This window comes from Ylistrum balloti, unplaced genomic scaffold (genome assembly GCF_031769215.1).
Source record: "Ylistrum balloti isolate Yb309-2 unplaced genomic scaffold, AGI_CSIRO_Ybal_v1 Utg369640, whole genome shotgun sequence".
Taxonomy (NCBI): Eukaryota; Metazoa; Mollusca; class Bivalvia; order Pectinida; family Pectinidae; genus Ylistrum; species Ylistrum balloti.
The window spans coordinates 1237078-1256844 of NW_026781901.1; the positions used below are offsets into that span (position 1 = coordinate 1237078).

Genomic DNA, 19767 nt, shown 5'->3' on the forward strand with positions numbered 1-19767 from the left:
TGAGTAACTCTGTATAAATTTGATGTCAACTAGATGGCCTGTAACGTGATGACCATATTGAAAATATTCCGTTTGTTTTTATATCAAAACACCATTCCGAAATATTTTCGACCGTGTTTTGAAGGAAAATGGCGCTAGTTCGCAGTCGTCTGAAAAGGTGTTTCAGAGAAACGTAAGCGAATTTCTGTGATAGTTTGACAAAATAGGTAAACCAGTTTATGAGCTAATCCTTGTTTTTATTTTAATGTGCGTCATTTTAAGTCCCTGAAAAATATACTCTCGTTCATGCCCCAAGACTTTCGTCTCCGCGATCTCTTGATGAATAATCAACCCGAGTAACAATCTCATTCTTATTATCAGTTTCTGTGTCCATCAAAAAAGTGTATTTCTGGACGTATTCAAAAGAACATTTGGATTATGATGACTTGATAGAGTGCTTTAATAATCATTTTACAAACTTGCGATATGAAATTACCAATGAAAAATGTGTCTGCCCTTTGAAAGCCCATTTAAACAAATAGACAATGTGAAGGTGAAAATGTGTCTGTCCTTTAAAAAGACCCATTTGAACAAATATACAATATGAAGGTAAAAATGTGTCTGTCCTTTCCAAAGACGAAATTGCCTGAATAAGTCTATTCCAGTATTCAATGCTGTTCTAATACAGGACATTTGTTTGATTGTATTGTATAGGATTGGACCATCTTCTCTTCTCTAAATACATTATAACATTAGGCTTTGATATAACATATTCTACACCAGCAAAAACTCAAGAAATATTTTGTTAAATTTGAAATTGATAAACATACAAATATTGTAATTCTTCTGACGAATAACAATCATTATCTTGGTTCCTAATTATGAAAATGTTATTTTCTATTGTTATTTTCAAAAACTTATTTGCTTAATTCTACATTAATGATTAGATATGAGGTAATTCCAAGTATATAGATGTGATGGAAATAAGTTGAAATTAAATTTTATTTTGGTGATTTTTGTTTTCATATAATATCTGGTCTTGTTTGTTTGTACAGTTCTGCAGTATAAATATGTGATGCAAAATGAATGAGCCAGCTATAAGCAGTGGCCAATCTTTGGCTAAACTGAGGAATCAAAGAAATATTATGTGATGAAATATTCTACAAAGGATGTGATATTGACTGAAATACCAGTTTGGGGGGATAGGTTTGTATTGGATAATCTGTTAATCACAGAGGCTTTTGATAACAAGAAGTATAAATGCTAAAATGAGCGAAAATCAGGATACTAACTCAAAGCCTTGTAAATCTAGCAGTGCTGAAAGTTCATTAAACACTGTAGACCAATGTGACCAGGATCAGCATGTGAAAAATCAATTTCCATTGGTAAAGTCAACAATAACACCTGAACAACAAGGGCAGTATACAGCATCCACAACCCCTGAAGATGGCAACATGTTCAGCTCTCCAGTGGAAAGGAATGAGGATGAGAGTTTAGCTTTTATTAATGAACAGTTGAGCTTTCTGAATTCAGCAAGTGGAGAGTTAGCCACTACCATTCACAGGTCTAACAAACAAGTCAGACAGGAGATCGCCAAAAAAAGTCGGGATTCAGGTATGAGAAGAAGGGAATTGTACAAATCTCCAGCCAAACGATTTGCACAAATTCAAGGACGAGGAGTTAAAAGGAGCCCAGGGTATGTAACTTACTTCTCAAAATTGACATTTATGTGAACATAAATGTATATATTGGATCATTTATATATATGTACATTTGTAGTTACATATTTCTACTTTGTATTATGTGTATTGATCAAAATGATCTTGAGAAAAACAGCATATTTCTTTACAACTGTAATTTCCTGATTAAATTTTTACTGAAATATTATTTTCCAGATTTATTTATGTGTTAGTCGAAAAATATGTCATAAGTTGATCATACACAGTTCAATATTTCAGTTACTATGTCGCTTTGTTCACATTCCATTTTAAACAAATGATTTCAGAAAGTTAACACAAAGTCGACCAAAAGTTGCAAGGAAGAGCTTGGATGTTCCAAATGCATCAGTAGACACACTTGATTGTGATGAAGATGATGATTCAAATGATGAAGGTGAAAGTTCTGATGATGATAATTGCTGGACGATTTTGGAAGAGTCGGATACAGATGCTCCAATAAATGAGGCCCTTGAGGAAAATGTACTCCGGAGTAATCTCACAGCATCCAACGTCAAAAAACTTCTGCATGTAGGCATTCTACTTTGTAGTTTTCATAGTTATCCAGCAGTAATGGTTGGCATTTGAGTCTTTGTGTTCAGTATGTTTGTATCAAAGATTTAAACAACAAGCATTTGTCATAGACTGAGATAAAAATGCAGTGGACCTGGATAAGTTTGATCCATAGCATCTAAGTTTGGAAAGCCTATGTCAGAGAATAGATCCTGGGTTTGGATAATTTTCTGATCTTTGCTTTCTGTCTTCTGATCTACGAATGTTTTTCAGTCACCAAACATAAATACAATTGCTTTAGTTTGAAATATTACAGGTTCATTAACCAAGAAGGTTCATGTATCATTCAGTAAAGGGACTAAAGATTGAATGCCCATCTTTTTCATTAATGATTCAGTGCATTTTTGTAGATGTCACAAACATTTTGTGTAGAAAGAGACAGGAGGCCCATAGACTTGTGTATAGACCAAAACATTTCTGCTAGACATGATTGTCTGCCTATAATTTTGAACACTGGGTTCAAATGTCACAGGGAACTTACAATATCCAATGCACTAGAGAATGCCACAACATGTATCCAAACTTTTAATGATCCAAGCTCTGGTCATTTTTTCCACATACTGCTTGTATAGAACGGTTTATGTCCCTTGTTCTGTTTGATTGGTTATTTCTGCACTTTAAGATTATTGTTGTCATAACAACAGTATCCAGCCAACCACATCAAATAGTGTATTCCCACAAAATGTATAATTCTATGCATATTTTAGTTTTTGGTATATACTGTAAAAATGGATAAGTCGAAGTTGATGGAACCAAATGAAATATTTGACTTATCTGATTGTTTGACTTGTTTCTATGAAATATTTTTTCAGAATGATATTATTTTCATTGGTTGTTTACCTGATACATCACTTGTCTTTTCATTTTGGTTTCTGACAGCTACGCCCTTAAAAAAGTAAACAAAACACAAAAGATTTACAGTTAGCAGACTACAGTATATTTTATTTGAAGTTAAGTTTCCTAATCCTGTATAAATTCTAACTTTCACCTATGCACCTATATAAATGCAGGAATGAATGTTTGATCAAAAATTATAATAGGGTTCATAAATAGATACAGCGGACCGATCACACTAGATCATTCCACCAGAAGGCAGGAAATTTTTACCTTAGACAAAGTGACATCTGAATGTTCGACACAAAAAAGAAAATTTTGGTAAAATTTAGAAGGGATGAGCGAACAAAATGTATTGTTTAATGCACTTAGATAATGAAGAGAAATAATTGGGACTGAACAAAACATTTGACTCATCTGATGTATTCTATTCAAGCATGTTTTTGCTGTATACTTTTAAATGCCTATGTGTTCTAAATGTTGAAAGTTTGTTTTTTTATTGAAAATATTTCCAAATGATTGAAAACAGATCAACATGATAGCCTGTATATTAAATATGTTTATTCATCATTTTTTATCAGCAAGTCATTACCAATGAACATGTGGTTGCCATGGTGAAGAACACCCTGAGGGCTGAAAACGAGAAGTTTGAAGCCCACTATGAACCCAAGATGACAAGGTCAAAGGTCAAGCACATCATTCAAGAAGAAGGAGATGTAAGGAAAAATAAATGTCACCATTGTGTAGTTGTTTCAGAGATTAAAAAAATCAGGACATAATCAGCTATCTTGAAGGATATTTCTCATTATAATTTAAGTGTATTGTATTAGCCCTAGACAAATTAGCTGTCCATGATGCAAATTGCATACATGAATGGAAATCCACTGTGTTATTCTAACATATCAGCGTTTGTTTTTATTAAGAATTGAGATAAATTTTTATGTTCTCTCACCTGTCTGTCTGGTACCTTTTGGGTAAAGTTTTGTTGCAAATAATATATTCAATTGTCTTTCTGATTTACGACTGAAATTACTATTATTCCAAATGAGGAGTATTATAAGATTGTGTTTTGATTGACAAGACATGCTTTTAGATACAAGTTTTAATCTGGAGCCCATTCATGAATTGCTAAATATTGAAATTGTTAATTAACACTGTGTTGTCTTTAAGTTTGAAACTTTACAGATAACTGTTAAGAGGTCTTGTTACCAGGGATGTTATAAATAGCTAAGAAATAGGGATATGAACTTTAATTTATCCAGATATTATCGATATATAAGTGTAACCTTTTGTAATGATTCATAATACCTTCTTAATGATAGTGCTTAATGTATATAATATTTACATAGAAAACCTTAATCATGGAACTACAATAGAACAAATAATTTGCACTGTCTTCTCTAACTGTCCCAAGGCAATCAAAACATACAATTAGTGATGAAGTTTGCAATGAATATCAAATAACCAGGTATTTTTGGTGATGCTAGTTCTGATATTAAAAACACATGTCAGGAATAGGAAGCTGTTGATCATGTTGATTTCTTTGTATATATGTATTTCTGGACTAGGTTCTGCATCCCTGGCCACTGTCACCACTGAAAAATCCTAAACCACCTGGTGCAAGCTTCTTAGAGGTGGAATTTCCAGATGATGAAGAGGAAGATGATGAGTATGATCCATCCAAAGAGGTAATCATCACCACTACTCTCATTGAGATTAAGTCACAAAGGTTACCATCAGCCCTGGTCACCAAGATTTAGTATGTCTTAGATTTATCATCATCCCTTGTCACAAAGATTTAGTATGTCATAGAGGTATCATCATCCCTGGTCACCAAGATTTAGTATGTCATAGAGGTAATCATCATCCCTTGTCAGTGAAGTTTAGTCAGAAGTAACCATCCTCCATTGTTACGAAGATTTTGTCAGAGATATCCATCATCCCTATTTACCAAAGTTTAGTCACATAGGTAACCATCATCCCAAGTCGCTGAGGTTGAGCTACAGAGGTGATTGCAGACTTATTAGTCTGAGGTTTCGTTACAACTATTTGGAAACCCTGAAAATTCAGGAGAGCTGGTTCTAGTTTATATATCGTTTCCAAGACGTTAGGTTGTAACCTAGATTTTATAAGTTTTTGTCTCGTCTGCAAGGAAAAAATGCTGAAGTGAGACTAATGTGTTACTTTTGTAGCAGTGACTGTCAATGTTCTCTTTTAAGTTTTACTCTGTTGATCTATAAGTCTTACTGTAACAAAACTTGGGATATAACAAGATCACATGGTAGACACCACAACACTTACTGCTTTGACAAAATATCGTCTAGTGCTATTCTAATCAAACCTGCAATGTACTTACAATTCAGTATGGACATGTGAACTCACCAGATAGATTACAGAAATCTTAGTTTGGGGATGAGGGAACAAGATTTATAGGATTGAATGCAGAGTTTTATGGCCTGTTCTGTTCAATTCAGATCTATTTATAGCCATATGAAACAAGTGCTGTGAAATAGAAGACAAATTTTCCCCTCTCTCAATGGAAAAAGTGGTATCTTTTGGAGCTAAAATTGTCAAAATTGAGTGCATTTTAAAGAATTCATGCAACCTATTTATAAAAACTAACTTGAAATTTGGTATTTGGGGGTTGTGGTGGGGTCATACATTTTAGTGCATTTTGCATGAATATTTCCATAACCTATGTTATTATTATAAAGCCTGAGTTTAAATTACTTATTTCTTATTTTATAGCCTGATTCTGTTAGTGATGAGGACACTGAGAGCATGACATCATCCCAAGTCAGTGACACAGGCTCCCCGGCACCCTCTACTCCTCAAACCCCAAGATCATGTGATCGGCTGTCTGACTTTAACATCACACCTTCCACTAGAGATGTAAGTGTTGGTGTAACTTGAATTACAGATATATTAGACAAATCTTAAACAAATTATGAAGCCTCATCAATATTTTTTCTCTTTTTTTTTCTTTGTTGTTTGTTTATGTATTTATTTTTCTTTTTTTCTTTTTTTGCTTAATTGAAAAGCATGAACACAATCATAATCTAAATAAATGTCTAAAAGAAAGATTTTTAATAATTGTTAACATTTAGATATTTGAATATCTTTGTTGTTTGTAGGGATGGAGTCCTATGGGACCACCAAGCCAGAAACACTTGTTAGGGAGAAAGTACCAGGAAGCAATGGCTGCTGCAGACAAAACAGAGGTACACAAGGATTTTCCCAATATTGGAAAGCTACAAGGGCTGATTGATAAGTTGTGAGCCTCATGTTTAAGGGTTTGACTTTTGGCTGACATATTGCATTATTTTCCAATAGAATTCCCTCCAGTAGCTATAAACGTTTTTGCCAGTGGTTTTTATGGGTCTCAATGACACTTTTAAAGAAGTCCTTTTCTTGACCGTTCAGAAAGTCCTCTCCACTGTATGTATAATGTAATCATTTGTTCGAAAGTGGGTACTGGAAATGACCTTTTTCAATTTTGGCAATAGATGAAATCTGATGGTGCGAGATCAGGGGATAAAGGCAGATGCTCAATCAATTCAAAGCCATAATCATTAATGGCAGCCATGGTGATGATAGACTTGTGAACAAGGGCATTATCCTGAGTTTTCTTCTTGCAACGCTTGAGTTTAATATTTCCTCTTAACTGCCTAAGAAGTGATGCATGATAAATAATCGTTTGTACCTTTTGCAGATAATGTCCAATCAGAATACCTTCAGCATTCTAGAAAACCAAGACCAATAGCCTTTTCAGGTGATGGAATAGTCTGTGCATTGTTTGGGGTGGTTTAACCAGGGTGCTTCTATGGTTTAGACTGTTGTTTGGCCTCTGGGGTTAAATGATTGACTCACATTTCATCCATAGTCACAAACCTTTGCAGAAAGTTAGCAGGATCTGCCTCTTAAAGTTCAGGTTACCCTTTCCTATGAAATCCCAATTGTACTGGCTATATATCTCTTTAACTTGCATGTCAGCCATAACAATATTGTGGACTTAATTGACCATTTCTAGGGTTGCAACAGTGACTGACCATCCAGGATGGACATCATCCCAAGGCTCTGCCTGCTATGCCTAAATTCTGCCATCCACCTTTTCACTAGGCATGTGAAGGGGCATCATTCCCTAGTGTTGCTGGTATATAGTATAGATATCCTTTGGTGTTAGACCTTTCTTATGCTAATATTGAATCACTGCTCTTTCAGCAATTTTGCCCATCAGTCTTTGGGTACACAGCTTTATATAGTCAGGGAATAGTAGAGTTGAAAAAGGACATCCCTGCTCAACTTCTTCAATACAAGGTTCACAGAAAAAAGACATCCCTGCTCACAACTTATCAATCAGTCCTTGTTAAAACATTGATTTATTGAAGGCAGGGTTTATGAATGGAAAATTGTGTAAATCTTGAGAAAGTCAGATTCCTATCAGAGATATAAAATTCCACCAATTTGTCATCTTGGTCTGAGTCTTTGTTAATAATGGTTTGGCAAGGAGGATAAAGTCATAATATATCTCTGGCCATGTTGGTAAAAAAATTGTATACCTTCTGTTCCATATCAATACGGCTGGTTTTTAAAAGTGTTGTTTCAACTGAAATTGGGTATATTCAGTATAAACCTTGTACATGCATAGGTGTATCCATGCATCCAATGCCTGAAGATGAGGTTTCCAGAGCATATCCCTGCTACTGTTTTGTGTACAGACATCAAACTTAGCAAATTGGTAAAAGTTGTGAATGTGTTGTTACATACTAAAAGGAGGATCATTACACTTTTGACTGATTGGAAACACTGGTATGATACAGTCAAGTCTTTGAAGCAATGCCTACTCAGTGTTTCATGTATTGACATCAAGCTGTTAAACTGCAACACTTCAACGCTTTCCAGAGCATATCTGAGCTACTTTTTATCCCCCACGAAACATGTGTGCGGGGGTTATTAAATTGGGGTCCGTCCAAGTGCTTTTCCGGGCTATAACTTCGAAACCATTCAACTCAACTTCACAAAACTTCCTATATATATTAAGTTGATGCCCTAGTTGTGCCTTTTGCTAATGGCGACATTTCACTCTTTATATTTTTTCTGTTACCATGGAAACATAGTCAGAAAACACCTAAAGAGGGCTTTTCCAAGCTATAACTTCCAAACCGTTCAACTCAACTTCACAAAACTTTCTGTATATATTAAGTCATTGCCCTAGTTGTACCTTTTGCTATTGCCGACATTTCACTTATTATATCTTTTTTGTTACCATGGAAACATAATCAGAAAACACCAAAAGAGGGCTTTTCCGGGCTATAACATCCAAACCGTTCAATTCAACTTCACAAAACTTTCTGCACATATTAAATGGGTGCCCTATTTGTGCTTTTTGCTATTGCCGTCATTTCACTTTTTATATTTTTTTTCTGTTTCCATGGAAACATAGTCAAATAACACGAAAAGAGGCTTTTCCAGGCTATATCTTCCAAATTGTTCCACTCAACTTCACAAAACTTTCTGCACATATTAACTTAGTGCCATAGTTGAACCTTTTGCTATTAACAACATTTTATTTTTTTATTATATTTTTTCAGTTTTTGCAAAAATATAGTTAAAAATCTCAAAAGAAGGCTTTTTCTGAGCTACAACTTCAAGGCATTGGCCCCTCAGAGTGTGATCGTTATCATTATTATTACATGTTTTACATCTCTTACATAGAAAATCTTTTGTTACCTGAAGATAACTGTTATGCCTGAAAATGTTACTGAAACACATTTGTTGTGTTGATTCTATATTTTCAATTATATCTCTATATATATATATCTATAATGTTGAAGTTGAGGAGATGTGAGTTTATTATTTTCTACTAGTGCTTTCACTGTGTGAAGGTACATATGGGAAGGTGGTGTCGATAGAAACACATATCTTGGGTGCAGAGGCATCATCATAAAGCTCCATCTTCAAGTAATATCAACTTCTCTTTCCTTAGGACATCAAGTATTTCTTTTTTCTTCTTTTTTTAATTTACAACAATTGATTTTACAGGAAGAAACTATTGCATTGAGGACAAGATCAAAGTTATCTTTAACGGAAACCACTCTGACAGAGCTGGAATCTACCTTTGTGGCCCCTGACATCACAGCAGACATGTATGACACACAATGTGATGACAATGAGTGGCAGACTTTCCTCACTTCACTGGTAAAACCTTGTGGTCAGTATTTCTTTTCAGTGTTAGGATCATGTGGTCAGTAGTCGATACTGTTAGTCAGAACATGTGGTGGTAATCATTCTTACTTTACTGATGAAACCTTTTAGTGAATATCAGCAGTGCACTGGTCAATTGTCGTGTGGGTCGATAACTTTGTTAGCACCCATTCAGGAAACAAAATTTTAAATAATGATTTTGACTTTGCTGTTAAAATGTCTTACATTATCTGTTTCAGAAACTGAAGATACCAATGATGGTGGTGATGAGGAAGATCCAGAGTATGACTATCTGGAAGATGCTGCCAAGTCTGAGGTGGATAGGGAAGACTTACGTTCAGATCGTGCTGTCCAGGTCTCAAGTATGCATTTACCTTTTGTTGTTTTATCGATTGAAGATTATTGTAAATTGTCTTTACAAAAGTTTTAGATACAACAAAGGATTTTACTATAAAAGCTTCCAGAAGATCCTTGTAATGAATTCATTAAGATGGCATCAGTCCCATTATTAATACCAAAGCTTTGACTTTCAAACCAAGATAATTTATGTACAGTGGAACCCACTTAATGCCTTGTCTGTTAATGTCACTTTCTGGTTGATATCACGTTTTCTTGAAACACCGATCATTATGAATGTCGCCATCTTTGAATTTACAAGAACACATTTATAGAAAGCCAATTTTAACTTAAAGTTTTGTGAAATGAAACCTGGATTAGGCATAATTGAACATAAAATATTATCACACATGTGCCCTGAAAAGCTTCACTGGGATGCTTACATCTTTGCTGATATCATGATCATTTTTCTCAGACGATTTGTTCAGTGTGTTTTGTTGATATTGATGATCCTAAGGAATGGACAACAATTTTTTTTCTCAAAGTCTTTCTGATCTCTCATCCATAGTTGCATGTTTTTTCCATAGTCAGTCATCCATCTTTCCGTAAACCTTTCTTGCTCTCATTCTGCCTAGAAAAGTACAAGATTCTTAATTTTTTTATGTATATACAAATTTTATTTTAAAACAAGCTATAGGCTTATAGTAACCACTTTTTATGCCACAATAAAAGGGTGTTAGGAGGTCTTACTATGAGTGGAAACAGGAGTACCTGGGGGAAACACATGTGTTAGGCTGGTAACCCCATACCTTTTCACATCTGCCCTTTAGAATCAAACCACAGACATCTAGGTGAATGGCAATTATGCTACAACTGTGCCACATGGCCATCAATCGTGGATTTGATATATCATTATTGATATTTCTAGAGAGTTATTCTTAAAACTGAAATAATACCCAGTTAAGTTTGAATCATTTTGTGGAAAAATCTCTATTATTCCTGAAATAGGGCCTTATTATATTAATTGGTGTGGTTATATTACAGAGCGGGAGATGAACCAACTAATGGATGAGCTCTTTGATGTGTATGAAGATGTAGAGATGGAGGAAGCTGAGAAACAGAAGATGAAGAAAATGGCACGAAATAACCTCATCAAGTAAGTGAAAAACCAATTGGAGGGAAGATTACCATAATCTTTTCATTTGTTTAAGAAGCTGTATTACAAGAAAATAAAAAGCATTTAGTCTGTAGGATTACTTCAACACTGATAAATCTTCATTTTAATTCATATTTACTATCAAATACATATTAAGTGATGTATATTCCAGATCACACAAAAAGCAGCGACGCGTTACCACTGTGGTAACCTCATCTGCTCCAGGTGCCTTAACAATGACAGAGTCAGAACGACTACAGGTGGAGGATCAAATGAGAAAGGTTTGTTATCTACAGGTGGAGGATCACATGAGAAAGGTTATCTACAGGGGAAGAATCACATGAGAAAGGTTTGTTATCTACAGGTGGAGGATCACATGAGAAAGGTTTGTTATCTACAGGTGGAAGATCACATGAGAAAGGTTTGTTATCTACAGGTGGAAGATCACATGAGAAAGGTTTGTTATCTACAGGTGGAGGATCACATGAGAAAGGTTTGTTATCTACAGGTGGAAGATCACATGAGAAAGGTTTGTTATCTACAGGTGGAGGATCACATGAGAAAGGTTTGTTAAATACAGGTGAAGGATCACAAGAGAAAAGTTTGTAATCTACAGGTGGAGGATCACATGAGAAAGTTTATCTAAAGGTGGAGGATCACATGAGAAAGGTTATCTACAGGTGGAAGATCACGTGAGAAAGGCCTGGTACTATAATCCATCCTATCAGATTTGAATAAATCACTATGTCAACATTCTCCTGTCTATTTATAGATGTTTGAGTATTGTAGAACAGTGTATTGTCTTTTTAAGTAAAACAATATATCATATTTGAGTATATCTTTTTTGTGTTTACAGCATGTACAACTTCTAGCCCAGCTTTACGTGATGTCACAGAGCTCTCAGGAGACACATGGCTCAGTGGCTGCAGACTCTACCTTCCTACTGGTAATTAAGACCTTTAGAAATCATTCTATACAGCTTATGTGAGATCATTTTAAACTGTTCCTAAGTTGAAATATCCATCAGTGATATATGTGATGTAATGATACCTTATAACTATTGTTACAGTCAGGCATAAAATCACTGTCATATAAATCTCCAAAATATAAACTGCATACAGTATTTTGAAAACAGTGCCTTGACTAGATATCACTGGAGTATCTAGGTTAAATTGAAAACTGAAACAATTTATTATGGTTTCCTCGCTTATATATCAGGTGGTGATTCTGAAAAAAAAAAATATACACTAAAGCAAAGCATCTTATTTTTATTAATGACAAAAGAATGCAAACATTACTTCAGTATAATATAGATTTTGATTTGTTGGTCATTGCAGAAGGAACTCAAATGTTTTGCAAGTAGTAGTTCCCTTGTTACTCCTGTCCGACGTTCTGCATTCTATGCGCACAACCTGGATGGAGCATTGAAATTGGTGTCGGAGACAAAGGAATGGGTGCAATGCCCCAACCCTGAAGGACGAACTTTGTCCCCAGAAAAGTCTCTCACTAGTCTGCTGGCTAAACACTACACCAATCTCAACAGCAACCAAAAAGACCGCATATTAGAGGTTGTTGATGGTGATCAAGGTACAGTTTTGTTGCACTGATTATGGTTAAGTATTTCACAAGTTGTCTGTGCTTTTAGAGAGAATTCATTTGTACATGTTGTCCAATCTCTCAGCCATTTGTCAGTCTGCTTCAGTCATTGTCTCAATGACGAATTCACCATCAAAATATGGAACTGGGGAGGTAAATCATCCCAAGTTGTAAGATACCGCATCAATATGTTACAGGACAAGATCTCAAAGACCCAGCCACTCTTCCAAGTCCAAAGTCTACATTACCACAGCTCACCCAAACCCAAAGAGAGACAATCTGGAATGGTGATGTTTTCCTCTATCCAAGTCTTCTCCCATTGGGTGGATTTGACTGTTCTGTACCCAAGGTCAAACAAAGAATCACTTTTACAGAGGCTGAGGATAAGTGAGTAACTCATTGAAGTGATAGCACATGAAACATTTTGATCAAATGGAATGTTTCTATAGTTAGATATAAAAAGTTGATTCTTGAATATTTTTTATCATGTCTGGTATAAACAGAATCTCAGATTAGTGCCCTTTGCTGTCTGGTATAAACAGAATCTCAGATTAGTGCCCTTTGCCACATCACTAATACTGATACCCTATTTTTAGCTCACCTATCCTGAAAGGACAAAAGAGCTAACACATGGTGAAGTGTCACTCTGATGTCTCCTTTAAACATATTTTTTCTTAATAACCAAAACACTTTGCAACATGATATTTGTATGACATTTTTTGGATGAAGGCCAAAAAAATTTTGTGAAAAAAAATTTTTGACTAATATTCAAGGTCACAGGTATTAAAGTTGTGAAAAGCTTCAGGCAATCTTTTTTGAATAACCAAAAGGCCAAGAATAATGATGTATGGTTTGAAGGTTCCTGTGATGAATCTTAACAAAGTTTTGGAAATGAAATGAATTTGACCAATGTTCAAGGTCACCAATCATCTCAATAACAAAAGGGCTTAGAATCATGCTATTTTGCTGGAATTACCCTGGCTTGGAGCTGATGGAAGTCTGCGAGAAGAAATCACCTTTTGCCATATTCAAGGACACAGGGGTCAAAATTGTTAAAACCTTCAAATAGCTTGGTCTCAATAATCAAAAGGCCAAGTATCATGATAATTGGCTGGAAGGTATTGGATAACGCCCAAAAATGTTTGTGAAAAAAAATTACCTAGACTCATATTCAAAGTCACACTGGGGTTAAATTTGTTAAAACCTTCAAACAACTATTTTCTGATTACCTGGGTAAGTAATGCTTAGAATCATGGTATTTGACCACTTCAGAGCATTTTCTTCAGGTTGGTAATGTCAACAAAATAGAAGTTTTTTAACTTAACCAGTAGAAAGTTAGAGTGGGACATTTTTTACATCAGTGCTAGCATGTTTCACCTTTCTTTTTTTTTTTTTTTTTTTTGTGTCTAGTGAATGTGACTGTGTAGTAATCAAAACATCATACTCAAATCTTCAACTGGTTGTGTTATTAAATCATCTGTACTATATGGTTTTTGACCAAAATGTTTAGGATATGAATCAATCAAAAGTTTGTGAAAAGAAATTACCTTGACCATATTAAAGGTCACAGGGGTCAAATTTGATGAAACTTTTAAATGAATTCTCACTAACCACGACTTTGAATGCCACTCGGCCACTTATGTATTGCACATGAGTTGAGGTGGATTCACAAGGGAATTTACTTTTTGTAATTTGTTTTGAAAACCCTACACACATGCTTTTTGTGTTTCAGTTTATTGGCCCTTGGTTATGATCAGTTCTCTTCATTTCCTCTTCACCGAGAATTGATACAGAAGTTCCTGTTACCATGTAAAACACCCGACCAAATCAAAATAAGGATAAAGAATCTGTCAGCAACCAAGATTGTTGATAATGTTATCAAGGTAAGTGTTTAAATCATGGGTATTTCTAGTGCCCCATTCCAGGGTTTTTCATAAGAGCTGGTCGCCAGCCAATTTGACCGGCTACTTTGATCATTTGGCCGCCTACACCAATCCAGTTCCGTAATAATGTTCCGTACAAGACTACATATACACGACAGGCCAGCCTCCTATTTTCACTACACAGCCTACTACTTAACAAAATTATGGAAAACCCTGCCCATTCCATTAGGGAGGAGTATAGGATTACCCATTTCCCTCTTATAACGTCCTGTTCTGAATCCATATCATATCTTGTGGATGTCCCGTTAGATTTGGTTCATATCTACACCTTTCAGATTTTGGTTTGAAGATCAATTCGTGACTAGATCACAATAAAAAAAATTGATTGTCCTCCTTTTTTGGCTGGTTAACGTTTTATTTTATCTTTATTTCAGAAACTGAAGCGAACCAAGCAGTTGCCAGAGTTTCCCCAGTATGGCCTTGACTGGGATGAGAGTCAAATGAAGGCTCCAAAAGACCAACATATCAACAGAGATTTCCCTTACTGGTGTAAGGTTAGTTGTGGGGATTGCTTACCTTACTGGTGTAAGGTTAGTTGTGGGGATTACTTACCTTACTGGTGTAAGGTTAGTTGTGGGGAATGTTTACCTTACTGGTGTAAGGTTAGTTGTGGGGATTGCTTACCTTACTGGTGTAAGGTTAGTTGTGGGGAATGTTTACCTTACTGGTGTAAGGTTAGTTGTCGGGAATACTTACGTTTCTGGTGTAAGGTTAGTTGTGGGGAATGCTTACCTTACTGGTTTATGGGTTAGTTGTGGGGAATGTTTCCGTTACTGGTGTAAGGTTAGTAGTGAGGAATGCTTACCTTACTGGTGTAAGGTTAGTAGTGAGGAATGTTTACCTTACTGGTGTAAGGTTAGTTGTGGGGAATGCTTACCTTACTGGTGTAAATGCTTACCTTACTTGTGTAAGGTTAGTTGTGAGGATTGTTTACCTTACTGGTGTAAGGTTAGTTGTGGGGATTACTTACCTTACTTGTGTAAGGTTAGTTGTGGGGATTACTTACCTTACTGGTGTAAGGTTAGTTGTGGGGAATACTTACCTTACTTGTGTAAGGTTAGTTGTGGGGAATACTTACCTTACTTGTGTAAGGTTAGTTGTGGGGATTACTTTCCTTACTTGTGTAAGGTTAGTTGTGGGGATTACTTACCTTACTTGTGTAAGGTTAGTTGTGGGGATTACTTACCTTACTTGTGTAAGGTTTGTTCTGTGTATTATTTCTAGGAGAATTTGGTAGAGCTGATTTACAAAACTATTTTGTTGTGGAAAAATAAGATAACCTGTTTCCAATAATTTGTTTCAAGCTGGAATAGATGGGGTTTTTTTTTCATTTTTTTTTTTTTTTTTTTGTGCAGTTGTTCTTTTGCCTTATAATGGTTTATCATTCATTGATTTGTTCATACTTTAAATATGTCCTGGTACGATAAAAAGATTTTCCTAACATGATCATTTTGATAACAGCTGATATTATGTCTGCAGTAGTCATAAAATATAGAATATTATTCTTTCTCTTATCTCTCTGTCAAAGCAAACAGATTATGTAGTTGATTTGTTCTTTCTTTCCTTTCCTTTCCTTTCTTTCTTTCTTTCTCTCAAGATTTTGAAGCAAGCATTTGAAAAAATTATGTTCTATTTAAAGCAGGTCTTTAATATTTTATTCAGCTGGGTTGGGTTTAAATCCAAAAATCACATCAATGTTCCAAACATATTTGTGTGAAGAAACTTGATGTGAACCTTTTTTTTTTATTGCAAAACTTTGTTCTGAACATTTTTTTTACTTTGACTTTTAAGATCTTAAGATCTTTTAACAAGGAATAGATTTTAGAATGATTGTGGAAAATTGTTAAGTCATAAAATTAATGGAAATTTAACCATTCACTTAATATGTTGCCTCTTATACAGGAGATGAGGATTAAGGAAATCATTTGCACAAGAGGGGAGGTTACTCCTGACAAAGAGATAGTAGGGAGAAAAAGACGTGCTCGTAGTGTCAACCTGCCCATCAGGACAAAGGAGAAGAAAAACAAGGTATGACAATAAATGTAAAGTTGTGTATAACCATCTTACAATTGTAGAGGCATGTTATTTGTAACCAAGACCGTTTATATGGGACTTTTAGCATATATTTAATGAAGGTTATTCAAATCCCCCTACATCTGTGATCCATTGTTTGTCTGTCTGTAAACAATTTCGTTACCACATTTTCTGGAATAGAACAGGATAAATCTTCTCTTAGATTTCATATGTAGGTTCCCCATCGTTCCAAGTTGTGCCCGATTTGATTTTGGATTTATCAGAAAACCAGAACGGCCGACAGGTGGCCATCTTGGATTTTTACAGTGAAGATTAATATGTCTACTTCCTGTGAAGTACTGGACAGTTCGTTCTCAAATTTCAAATTTAGGTTCCCCTTTTGTTATGTCAATTTCTTTAAAAGTAATGGATGGATCGCTCTCAAGTTTCATTTGTGGGTCCCCCTTTATCCCTAGTTGTTCTCATTTTGATTTTATGAATGATCAGAAAAATAAAATGCCCACAGGTGGCCATCTTGGATTTTGACATTGCAAGTCTGTTATCACTTATTTTTGAGAATTATATAATAGACATTTCTCAAATTACATATGTAGGTTCCCTTTGGACCAAAGTTGTGCCCATTTGATTTTGGTACTGATCATAAAATCAAAATGGCTGATAGGTGCCAAGTATGGTATATTAACATGTAGACTTCAAAGAATAATTTTGTGTACCCTGAAATTTAAATATCATCCCTAGACAATCAGTATGTATTACTTAATGGTTACCTATGCATGCCCTACTGTAAAAAAAGCCTAGGTTTGATATTGTGTTCTTACTAAGAAATAGGCATGATTGTTGTTTAACAGTTCTGCTTTCATCTCACAGCCACAGTCAAAGAAAACTCGGTCTGCCCCTGCCACGCCGGCAGATCCTGACTTAGTGGATAGCTTGTCGATGGATGCTATCTCATCCAAATCGCAAGACTTGTCACTTGATGCTGAATTCAAAACACAGAACAAAGATGTTTTAATGGGTAATAGGTAAGTTAATATTGGTCTTCCTGTATAACAATGTGACACAGAGTATGTTCCCTATTTATCTTTTATATTTCATATTTCATGCTTGGTAATGTCTTATTTTGCCTGTTGGAAAATCATATTAGTTATGTGATTGTTTTTATGAGGGAAGGTAGGCATATAGCATTTTCCTGTCGTAACCCTGTCACATTCAGAACCAGTGTCATAAACTCTTGATTCATGTTGACTCAATATTATCATAACATCAAGTTTAGGTGGTCCTCAATCAAGGTTAAAAAGGTTTGAGGTCACATTTGAAAACTTGTACTATCGATTATACTTGCTTGCATGAGAGCAGAGGCATTGATGTCTTACTGAAATTATGTAGCTACAAATGAGGTCTACAGACCATTGGTTTTCAAATTATTTCATTTTGTATTTCCAAGACTTTTGGTCTGACCAAATTCCCAATTCTAACCTTTGTACAAACAATATCACATTTGGTCTTACATGTCAATATATTTTTTACCATATTTTTGTTCAAAGTCCCCAACCACGCTGGAAAAAATCGCTAAAACAGAATTCCAGGAAAACTCCTTCACCTGGATTTATCTCCCTTGACCAGTGCTCCAGTATAGAGAGTGAAGGACCGCCAGCTAGTCCTATCAACATCAGAATTATTGACAATGTCTCCAGTCCTGTGGGAACACACAGGGTATCAAGTCCTGCACACCCAATGACACCAAACCCTGGCACGCCCCAGGAGCAAATAACTCCACAAAAGTCTGACTCTGTGAAAACTTTGCCTGTGTCACCTATTGTGATTGTGCAGGGGAAGTCTCCGGTTACCTGTGCCACACCCACATTCTTGGTCGTCAACAGTATAGGGAGTGTATCAGTTGCAGGTCAAAGAGTTACTCCTGTCAAAGTGGTCAGTTGTCGTGATCAAGTGATTCCAAGTGTTCTAGGGACAAATGCCAATATAGTAGAGGCTACAGGAACACCTCAAGTGACAACAGTGTCCAATAATGCAGGACTTTCATCTGGTAGTGACGGGACTCTTTTCACAACTCCTTCAAAAAGTAACTCCAGACAGGACCCCCCTGCAATATTGTCACCATCAGTACCAGTTAAGGAAAGTACACCTGAAAATGTTCAAAGCACACAAAGATCACTAACAAAAATACGTGGAAAAATAACTCCAGAGAATACCCATCACTCTGAAAAATCACCAGCCAAATCAGCTCTGGAAATTATGGCATCATATGCTCCTTTTATTTATTCACCCCTCAGGTCTGACACATTATCCCCAGAGAAGTTCTCAGAACTTAACCAGCAATCACAAGAGAGAACTCCTACCAAATCCTCTGCCTTTGTCCCCAGGTACCGCCCTGTGGCCCCAAATCCATTTTTCTCATCCCCTACTAAAACTGTGTCACCATTTCTAGGGAAGGACAAGAGTCCTCGTAGAAAACAGTTGGCAAAGAAAGCTCAGGCTATTTGTCCAAAAGGATTTGTGTTAAAAACTTACGTGTCACCATCGAAAAAAGCAGCAAATAATATTGTCCATAGAGTTTTAAAGAGAAATGTGCCAAAAATTTTACCAAGAAATTCCCCAAGAAATGAACTGCAAATCAAAATTAGATCTCCTGAGTCCTCTAAAAAGAAATCCAACCAGTTATCTGATGAGGAGATCATGTCAAAAGGTGAATATGATATGCTGGAATCAGAGTATCTGTCAGATGATAATGATGATGCTGAAAAGATGGCCGGGAAGATTAGGAGGAATGGAACTAAGAATAATCAGAAGGCGAGACAGAAAACAACATCAGTGACGCGTCCAGAGAGCGATGATACTCAGAGTGAGAATGAAGATGGTAATGATTTATATGATAGTCAGAATGATGATGAAGAAGATTTAGATGACGAAGATCACATGGCAGAATTAATGGCTGCCAGCTCCAGAATAGGGTAGGTATAGTGAAAATTAAATTTGCTGACTAATTCCTGTCAGATTTGTAATAGACAAAAAAGTAACAAAAAGCTCTCTGATTCAAACTTTTTAAAGATTAAAAAAGAAAACTTTTTTTATGATTGATTTCATTACAAATATCACAATTTGTCATTGCAAGTTAAAGTTTTTTGTTAAAAAGTGTAATTGGAAAAAAATGTTTACAAATGGGTTTTGTGACACAAATGTTGTGTACCAAATGGATTGTGTTTGATTGATCAGCTCTTGTTGAACAGATTTGCCCAGAAGAAAGGGGAAATGAAGGATAAGAACAGAAGTAAAGCCCAGAAGAGAAAAGACTCTGCCTTAGCTATGTTGGCTCCTGATCTCTTGAGCACAGATCCCCAGGTATACACCAAATACATTTTACTTGGACCTGTTAATCAGA

At 35.6% G+C, this 19767-nt stretch overlaps 1 protein-coding gene across 1 annotated transcript in view; it reads left to right on the forward strand.

Moving 5' to 3' along the window:
* Positions 1-122: 122 nt before the first annotated feature.
* The window catches only part of LOC132553877 (GON-4-like protein), a 43222-nt gene continuing 23577 nt past the window's right edge, over positions 123-19767 (forward strand). The window contains exons 1-20 of the mRNA XM_060218164.1: positions 123-172; positions 1035-1675; positions 1985-2225; positions 3683-3817; positions 4670-4789; positions 5850-5993; positions 6236-6322; positions 9144-9312; positions 9545-9667; positions 10686-10797; positions 10970-11078; positions 11654-11743; positions 12135-12384; positions 12591-12780; positions 14126-14276; positions 14711-14830; positions 16239-16364; positions 17238-17392; positions 17915-19339; positions 19616-19727. Coding sequence (XP_060074147.1) covers positions 1248-1675; positions 1985-2225; positions 3683-3817; positions 4670-4789; positions 5850-5993; positions 6236-6322; positions 9144-9312; positions 9545-9667; positions 10686-10797; positions 10970-11078; positions 11654-11743; positions 12135-12384; positions 12591-12780; positions 14126-14276; positions 14711-14830; positions 16239-16364; positions 17238-17392; positions 17915-19339; positions 19616-19727 — 4287 coding nt within the window. The 5' untranslated portion in view covers positions 123-172; positions 1035-1247. The remainder of the gene's footprint in view (positions 173-1034; positions 1676-1984; positions 2226-3682; positions 3818-4669; positions 4790-5849; positions 5994-6235; positions 6323-9143; positions 9313-9544; positions 9668-10685; positions 10798-10969; positions 11079-11653; positions 11744-12134; positions 12385-12590; positions 12781-14125; positions 14277-14710; positions 14831-16238; positions 16365-17237; positions 17393-17914; positions 19340-19615; positions 19728-19767) is intronic.